A 9342-nucleotide genomic window follows, 5' to 3' on the forward strand; every position below is an offset into this window, starting at 1 on the left:
TGGGTTCCGAACTATGCAAAGGTTGCATTTTAAACAGCAGGGGGAAGAGGTCACGGTTCCTAACAGTGGCCGGGAGCTGCCTCCTTTTCCAGGTTAAAGGAACTGACATTAAGAGCGGCCTGGAAGCTTCGAGATGGAGTTGGGGGCCTGGTGGGAGCTGGGGTGCGGGGCGCAGGGATGCCTCTGTACTGATTTCAATAAAGCTTCCCACTGTTTTAGGGACCCCCGTGCCCTTGCCGCTTGTTTCAGACCGTCACCACGTGCACGTGCAGCTGCGCCTCTGTTCTCTGCGGGGCGTCCGCCCACACGGGGCGGTGTGACGCGGCCACCGCGGGGTGGGGTGGCCCACGGCGGGACCCCGTGCTTGGCAATGCGGCGGGCGGCACTGCGGTCGACGGGTGCCCGCGGGGCGCGGGCGGCGAAGCCGCAGGGGGGCGCCCTTCGCCCAGACCCCGCTGCGAGCGGGCGGGCCCCATGGGGCGGGCGGGGGGCGGGCCCCGCGCACCGGAGGCGGCTCCCCGCGCCGCGCCGGGCCCGCACCCGGGGCCAGAGCCGAGGCCGGGACCCGCAGGCCGCGAGTCCGGAGCTCGACTGGGTCCCAGACATCTTTGCTGTGCGGGTGCTGCTGGAGGAGACCGGGGAGAGGTTCCTGGTGACGAAGTGCCGCGGCGACATGACGGTGCGAGAGCTCAAGGTGGAGCTGGAACTGATCGCCGGCATCCCCCTGGACCTGCAGCGGCTCCGGTACCTGGACCAAGGTGCCCGCCAACCCTTCCCGCGCCTGTCCGCCCTCCGTGCCGGCGCCCAATCCCTTCTGAGCCCGCAGACCCCCAGGTGTCAGACCCCACCCCTGGGAACCCCAGATGGAGAAGCAAACCCTGGCCACGTAGATTCCCCCCATCCCAGCTGGCTGGGTTCAGTTAGACCTGCATCTCGAGGCAGACCTGTCCGCACAGCCCTCCTGGGGCAGGGCTCCAGGCCCAAGCAGGTCCTGCCGGTCAGAGCCTAGGTCCCAACACACTGCACAGCAGGCCCTCCGCAGCTTCACCAGGGACCCAAGTCCCAAAGCCAGCAGTGTCCACACAAGAGGGCAAGCCTGCCCTATCCTAAGCCCCCCAATCTCTAGCCACTCAGTGGGACCCACAATCCAGGGCAGAGCTGTTTACAGCAGGACCCCGGGCTCAAAGCAAACTTCTAGTCCCCACGCTGGATGTAAGAATTCCCATCCCCCAGCCGGCCATGTCCACGCAAGGACACCACAGACCGAAACAAACCTGCCCACTTTAGGACCCCAGAACCCAGAACAAACATTCCCAAGACTGAACCCCAAATCTCCAGGCTAACCACGAATGCCTCAGAACCCCAAGTCCTTCAGCAACTGTGTACATCCAAGGATGCTAAAGCATGAAACAATCCCTGTTCACCTCAGGACCCCAAAACCCAGAACAAACCTGCCAAGACTGAGCCCCAAATCTCCAAAGTAACCATGACCGCCTCAGAACCCCGAATCCTCCAGCAGCTGTGTCCATGCAAGGATGTTAAAGCTCAGAACAAACCCTACCCACTTTAGGACCCCAAAACCAAGAACAAATGTGGCCAAGACTGAACCCCAGATCCCCTAGGCTATCTATGTGACTATCAGAACCCCAAATGTTTCAGCAACCATTTTCACTGATGAACTCTAAAGCCTGGGACAAACTGCCCCCTGAGGACCCTATGCCTGTGTTTGAACCTCAAATAAAGTTCCTAAGACACCCCTACCTACAACAGAAACCTGAGGCCCAAAGTAGACTCTAACCAGATCTTGACCTCAGTCCCAGAGCAGATCTGCCCTATCCTAAGCCCCCCAATCTCTAGCCACTTGTGCATCCAAACCCCAATCCATCAGTCATCTCTGTGTACATAAGGGTGTCAGAGCCCAAAACAAACTTCCCACATCTGGACCCTGGAATTCAAAGCCAACTCTGCCCACACCTGAAACCCAGACCCCAAGTTCACCCTGATTGGCTGTACCAGAGCCCCAACCCCAAGCAAAGTGTTTTCATAAGGGCTCCAAAGCATGAGACAAATTCTGCCCACAGTAGGGCCCCCAAAATCAAGTCAAACCCACCCATATCCCTGCCCAAATCTCCACGGAAACCATGTCTACGTCAGCACTCCAAGGTTTAAGCCACCATGCTCATGTAAGGAGCCAAAGTTCAAAACAAGCCTTGCCTTCTACACGAGGACCCCAAAACTTAAAGCAAACTCTGCTTGTATTTTAAACCCAAATCCCTCAGCCAAACTGATGCACCTCGGAAGCCCACATTCTAGACCCAACCCTGTTTGAGTCAAAACCCCAAATCTCAGAGCAGAGAACCTGTCGCCATCAAGACCCCCAATCTCAGGGAATACCTGTCCCTCACCCCCAGTCTCCACACTACCCACAGCTACATCAGAACCCCCAAATTTCAAAACAAGTCCTGCCCATGCAAGGACTCCATATCCCAGAACAGACACTCCCCATATACCAGGGCCCCAAAACAGAAAGTATACCTTGCCTTCATCAGAACCACAAATTTCAAAGCATACCCTGTCCACGTTTGAACCCTGAACACTGGCACTAGCCCAGCTGGTATTTGAACCTCGAATCTCAAGCTGTGTTCTTGCCCACATCAGGAGCTCAGAGCTAGCCCAACCAGAATCGGAACCTAGCACCCAAAGCTCACGAGGTCTAAATCAGGACCCCCGGGCTCCCTATCCAGACACCCCACGCGGGAGGCACCCAGTGGAAGGCCGACCCTCTAGCGCCCAGTCTCTCCCTCTCCATCAATCTCCTTCTGTCGGTGTGAGGGCCTGAATGTCCCTGCCCCGATCCCTACAATAGTTGGGATATATGAGAACAAGAACACAGCCCTGGCCTCCCTCGTCCCCACACCTGGTGGAAAGCGATGCAAAACCACTCGGGGAAGAGGAAGATGTGACAGGCTCTGTGCGCTCAGCACCGAGAATGTGAACTCGACACCGCAGGGACTGGATCGCTGGGGACAAACAGGTCCGAAGCCGCCTGGCCCACAGCCCGCGCTCCCCCAGGCTGCCTTCCGGGACTCAGTTTCCCCGTCTGTGCCCTGAGCCCTCTTAGCCAGAGACGTCTCGGCGCCAGGCCCTCCCTAGACAGAAAAGACTCGGGAGAGTCATAGGAGGAGGGCTGAGGTCCCTTCCTACGCATTGGTTGTACCCGAGGAGTTGGCCAATGCTCTGGGATATTTCTGAGGCTTTATTCGGAGGAAACTCGATCTTGAACCTGGTCTGTATTTCACACATGAAAAAGGATCGCAAGTTCCAAAACAAGTGATTTGAAAATGATGTACCCTGAACGGTTGATGTCCGGCCCCCCTTCTGTTAATTTATTTCTGTTGATGAGCTACACTGAGCAGTAAATTCAAGAAAGCGAAGTCACAGGACTGTGACTGACCACTGATGTCACAATCCTGTCCCTCAGCAAGCACTTAGCGACTCTTAGAAGTCTGACCTCTCTTGGGGTGCAGTCTTCCCTGTGGATGGCCAGCGAGAGAGGGGGACCTCGCCGATGTACGCAACGTGGGCTCCGGCCTTCAGGAAGGAGCTGACGCCTCTGTGCCACCTCAGAGGTGGCCAGGGAGGGCCCCACGAGAGAATGTGCGTGGAATCCTCGAGGGCACGAATCTGCAAGGGGTGAGCGACGGCACGGGCGAGGGTCGCCCTGACACGTCTGTCGACTGGGATCATTTATTTAGCGGGTGGTGATTGGTGGTGTCGGAGTCGAAGGCCTGCCTGCGGAACCAGTGGGCTGTGGTCTCTGGAATAGCTGTTCGGCACGTGCGGCTCCAGCACGCGTCTGGCACAGGGAAACACAGCTGTACGCAGTTTGTTCAAGGTTGACGGGAAGACAAGTTGTCTTGCTTAGACTAGTTGCTGATTACCTTCTGGGTTGGAAGCACAAATAAGACCCTAATTAACAGATTTGCTAGCCACCATTTCCTCTTTACAACCACCATCCGGAGTTGCTGGTGACCAGAGATGCCCAAGGAGCCTAGAAGGACCAGCCCCTCGAGCTACAGGGAGGGCAAGGCCGGAGGAAGGCCTGGCTTTGCCATGTTCTAGGGCCTGAGTTTGCTTATCAGCTCATGGAGGTGCAGCCCTCGCTTGCCACGAGGATTAAATACTGTAGGTACCTCTGGTCTGGCTGGGTGGCTCAGGTGGTTGGAGCGTCGTCCTGTGCACCAAAAGGTTGTGGGTTTAATTCCCGGTCAGGGCGTGTATGGGAGGCAACCAATTGATGTTTCTCTCTCATATCAATGTTTCTCTCTCCCTCTCTCTCTTCCTCTCTCATCAATAAAAACATATCCTTGGGTGAGAATTAAAAAAAAAAAAAGAATGTAGGGACTTCTTTCAGGCACTTAGTAATCACTTGATCATAAACCCTGCCCCACCCCCAGAAACAACCTCATGAAATCCACCTGCAATAAAAGGTAAACCAATCCGGGAAGAGTTGAAACTTTACATGTGTGGTGTTGCCAGTGGAGAAAGCAAATTCTCCTGTTATATTGTAGACGATAATTTAAAAGATCCAACAAATTTTTGCCCTTGTAACTTCTTTAGCCAGTGATGACATTAGGCATGGTAATTTAGTTGGATATTTGTAACTTGTATAACTACACTGTGTTGTGTTATATATAAGTAATAACATAGTTACTTTGAGTTTTAGTTCTACTTGTAGAGTTTGTCTCATAAGATGACCCTACTGACTCGTGTGTTCAATCGAAATAGGATGAGTTATAATTACAAAATTTTATAAATCGTTGCCTTTTTTTTTTTTTTTTTTTTGGTTTGGGTTCTTTTTGCGCTGAGCCCAATTAATTTTCTAAAAACATTAAACGACCACAACAGATTAGCGTGGCATCATCAAATGAGATTCGCGCTCAAGGTTCTGAAATTGTCTTTGTGATACCCAAGGTCAGACCACCTCTTAACTAAACCAACGTAATACTCTATCTCAAATGCCCTTTTTTTAAAAAAAAGAAAAACTGATTCTCTGTAGGAGATTTGATGGATGACACTACCTTGAAGTTCCATGATGTCGTTCCCGGTGGGATTATTTCACTATGTGTCTGGCGCTATGATGGATGGATAGACCTGGTCCTTGCAGCGGTGGAAGAAGATACCAGTAAGGTGTTCTCATGATTCTTTACATGATCATTACACAGAAGCAACGGTAAAGTGCGTGGGTGGGGGTGGTCGCCTGCTCTGGAATGCGAATGTTTGAACGGAACTTTCAGAGCAGGGAGGGAGGATAGCGAGGACCATTCCCAGTGATCAGAGACCGAACTGGGTGTTTCCGCTCCCTCGCTGGGCTGGTGATGTCACTGTGTTCGCACACGTGTGATGTATGACCCACTCATGCCCCCCGAAGGAATCGAGGCAGCGTGTTCTCTATTCACGCGTGTATTTTGTAAGCTTGGAAACCTCATTTAACGCCCTGTGAAGCACCCAATCCGGGAGATTGTGGGCCCGAAGCATCAGCAGGTGCCCGTCCTGGCGGGGTCTGCGCCCCTCCCCCACACACAGCGGGCACCTCCGCGTTGCCTGGCCTTGTGTTGGGCTGTCAGCTGGGCTCTGGGGCGGGCGGTGGGGGGAGGAGAAGGAAACCGGCTTGTCCACCCAACAGTGAAGATGAATCACTCAGACACAAGGGGGCAAGTGTATGTTCTTTCTAGAAAATGAACTCGGATGGAAAGCGATGAGCTGTGGTGCGGGGGAGATGGAGTTCACTTCGGCTGGGAAAGGGGTCAGGGAAGGCTGGGTGCAGAAGGGGGTTGGGGTTAGGTTCGGGAAGGGTGGGTAGGTTTGGGGGAGGCAGGGCCAGGACTTCAGCACCCCCCTGCATGGGGGCACAGTCTCAGAGGAAGGGGGGAGCCCTGCCCAGCTGTCCACACAGCCAGTCCCTCCCAGGCCCTTCCCTGTTTCTCTCCTTGCCCCAGGCCCCCAGTGACTCGGCCTGTGCCTGGGCGTTCGGGCTCGGGCTCTGGAACTGGGGTGGTTCCCCTTGTGGTGGGTCACCCCTGCCTTGTGCGTGGTGGCATCCTCCCCTCCCCGCCGCCCCACACCTGACACCACAACAGGGGCAGAGCCCCCGCCCTGCTCAGAGCCTTCATCCACCCCGAGAGGCTGATGTTACGGGGCTGTTGTTCACTGAGAGCCGAGTTCAGAGTGTTCCAAGCACCGGCGGCGACGGTGGGCCCGAAAATAGACCAGAAGGTCAGCGTCCAACCCTCCGTGCTGGTGGGGTCTTCCTCACCGGCCACAGCCACCTTCCTCTGGACACCCAAAAATCTATTTTTCTCTCATCAAAACACTGACAGGAAGAATTTCCTGCCTTCTGAGCCTGCCTGATGGTAAATCCGTTTCCTGGCCATGTATAGAATGTCAGACAACGTCCTCCTGGGCTGTCTTCCAACTTCTCCATTAGGGTCTGCCCCCTCTGTCCCCACCGCGAGCCTCTGCTTGGCACTCGGGCACCCCTTCCCTCGGGAGCGCCCTGTCCCCCGCCCAGCCAGGGGTGTCTGTGCTCGGGACCCACGGACACTCATGTCACCCTGCACCCTGCCCAGCTGTCCTGCCTCGGCGTGACTGAAGACTCCCCGTACCAGACCGCACACGTGCAGCACCTGGGCGCGCAGCAGTGGAGGAGGTGGACCGCGCAGAGGGCCTTCGTGGCGCTGTACGTGGCCTCGCACAGAGGACACGCGGATGCCGTGCGCTTCCTTCTAGAACACGGTAACTGAGCGACGGCCCAGGGTGTCTGAGTCGGAGTCCTTTGTGAGTAGGGGGAACAGAGTGGCCTGTCTTCCCGGTCCCTTCAGCGATGGGTTCCTGGACCCAGGTCTTGTCCCCGCCCTTCATGGTCCCCGTCTGAGGGGTCTGAGGGGCCTTAGGGAATGCTGGCCAGGTCTCAGGGAAAGGACATTCTCTCTGCGGTGGGAGGTGGACCTTCCGGGGGAGCAGCTGGCTGCCATGTCCGACCAGACACACTGGGGTGTTCCCTGCGGGCCTGCAGGATCTTCACCCCAGCTGGGGCTGGGTTTCTGCCATGGTCCGAGGGCTGGCCCCCAGCTGGCATCGTTCCCTTGGTGGTAGGCAGGCCGGCCAGTCGCCCGCCTCTGGGCCTTTGCGATCATCACCCCAAACCCTTCCACCCTCCTCACCCACCCCCCTGCCGCCGCCTCATCCTGCATCGTTTCCGAACGCAAGGGCTGTCGTAGGTTCTGCAGGAGTGCACTTGGTCTTCCCTGGCTATGGTTGAGAAAAGAGGTCCACAGGCTGAGGTGTAGACCGTTCGAGAACAATAGACAATAGCTGTGGCCAGGCCAGCGCTTCCTCAGGAAAAGGAAGAGCGTGTGACACACGGGGTCTTCGGTGGGTTTTGGCAGCTCAGAGGGAGCCCTCACCCAAGGGTTACCCTGTCAACCTGTCTCCAAATCAGACCCCTTTCTTTCCTGCCTGCGGCCTTGACCCCAGCCTCTATCCGCCCATCTTTGCTTTTCCCCCACTTCCGCCAAGCAGGAGGGGGGGCCTGTCAGATGCTCGGGCCAGATGACCGATGACGCAGCCGTGATGGACGGAGCCCTCCCCTGCCCTCTGCCCTCTGCACTCCGCCTGTTGTAAGATGAGAGATGGGCTCTTCACAGCCCAGTAGTCCTTTCAGCTCATAAACAGCCCTTTCACTCTGCTGGAGCTGCGATGTATTTGAAAGCGCCAGTTAAAGAATTACAGCCGGCTTCGCAAAGTTTTCTGTCCCCTGCAGACAGCCGTGGCGGAGAGGCGTCTTGAAGGCTGGGCGCCACGAGAACGGGTTCAGTTAACCCTTTCCCTCGCCCACCACATCGCTCAGAGACACGGCTGCCCCGATGTCAGCTGCCAGGGATGACATCGCCTTGTTTTCGGCATTATGACATTCGTCACCCGGAATTGGATTCCATGTCGCGAGTCCATATCGGACCCCTGTCACTAGCCCATCCACCTGCGGGAGGCAGTGAGGCAGATCATCAGAGTCCAGTCTGTCCATGAGTCAGGGCCACCTGGCGTCTGTCACCTCCCGAGCGCCTGTCCCCCCCAGGCATTGCGCTGAGTGCTGGGGAGGAGAAGGCAGTGATCAAACAAACGGGGTTTTCTGCCCGCGTGGAGCTTATGAAGGGAAGTCAGCAAATGATTACAAGTAATTAATTCCATGGCCGATTGAGCACAGCATGTTCTCAAGGCCCAGACTGTCCACTGAGCCGATGCAGCGGAGCTTGTGGGGGGTTGGGGTGAAGGAAGGGTTTCATGAGGGAGCGCATGAGACCTCAGGAGGGGTAGGGTGAACCCAGGGGGGTGAAAAAAAAGGGTAAGAGTGTTGTTGGCAAAGGGCACAGCATGTGCAAAGGGCCAGGGGCAGGATGAGGGAGCAGGGTATATTTCAGGGACGGAGACGGGGGGCTGGTATGATGGCAGCATGCAGGGTGGGGAGGGATCACATTGGTGGGGGTGTCGCCGGAGTGACGAGGGGGAGGTGGCTGAGATAGAGCCGAGAGACCTAGAACATTACCCCAAAGGCAAGGGATGTCAGCAACGGGACTGGAGGAGGGTGATGCGGGCTTTTCCAAAGGCTGCTGTCGAGGAGCCTGGAGGCGGGCGGGGCTGGCGCTGAGTGTGGGCGCGGCGGTTGGTTCTCCCAGGCACCCTTTTCACAGCCTCGGCCCCGCCCAGGCCTCTCCTGAGTATGCCAACTTTCTCATCGTACAGGGGCCAGCTGCCACGGGCAAACCCCCATGGGCCGGACACCCCTGCACGCGGCTGTGGCCATGAACCAGTTGGACTGTATAAACCTCCTGCTGCAGTTCGGGGCCTCTGCCATTGCCAAGGACGCCCTGGGGGTGAGCCCGAAGGCCATCGCTCGCAAGCTGAACTACAAGCAAGCTAAGCAGCGAATGGCCCTGTCTCACTGGATGGCGGAGTCAGGGAGGAAGAGCCCGGTGCACGTGAGGCTGAACAAGGCTTTGCAGAGAGGAAAGCCCCGGTCTGGCTCCAAGAACAAAACTTAGGTCCCGCGGGGGATGTTGGCCGGTCGATGCCGATGTGGGTGACTTTGTAAGAGTTCAGATCCACGGTGACCCGTGGTGAACAGGAAGGCAGGAAAACATGGCAATTAATCTGAATCAGATAGTAAATTATCTGTCCTGGTTGCAAATGACCTGAGGAGTGAGTTGATAGGAATAGGTGAGTTGTGTTCATTTTGTAATCCATTACGGCCCTAATAGGCTCGATGCCAGCCTTTAATTTAAGCTA

At 56.4% G+C, this 9342-nt stretch overlaps 1 protein-coding gene across 1 annotated transcript; it reads left to right on the forward strand.

Moving 5' to 3' along the window:
• Positions 1 to 370: 370 nt before the first annotated feature.
• Positions 371 to 9098, forward strand: ANKRD60 (ankyrin repeat domain 60). Its single transcript, XM_036244664.1, has 4 exons — positions 371 to 758; positions 5060 to 5190; positions 6630 to 6795; positions 8800 to 9098. The coding sequence occupies exons 1-4, from the start codon at positions 371 to 373 to the stop codon at positions 9096 to 9098; spliced, it is 984 nt and encodes a 327-aa protein (XP_036100557.1).
• Positions 9099 to 9342: the final 244 nt, after the last annotated feature.

Source organism: Molossus molossus, unplaced genomic scaffold (genome assembly GCF_014108415.1).
Source record: "Molossus molossus isolate mMolMol1 unplaced genomic scaffold, mMolMol1.p scaffold_m16_p_6, whole genome shotgun sequence".
In the NCBI taxonomy this organism is placed as follows: Eukaryota; Metazoa; Chordata; class Mammalia; order Chiroptera; family Molossidae; genus Molossus; species Molossus molossus.

Excerpts from the sequence above, each read along its gene's own strand:
- ANKRD60 (XM_036244664.1), top strand. The coding sequence starts at position 371 with ATGCGGCGGGCGGCACTGCGGTCGACGGGTGCCCGCGGGGCGCGGGCG. Across the intron at positions 5,191-6,629 it reads TGGAAGAAGATACCAGTAAG|CTGTCCTGCCTCGGCGTGAC; the intron begins GTGTTCTCATGA and ends CACCCTGCCCAG. Across the intron at positions 6,796-8,799 it reads GCGCTTCCTTCTAGAACACG|GGGCCAGCTGCCACGGGCAA; the intron begins GTAACTGAGCGA and ends CTCATCGTACAG.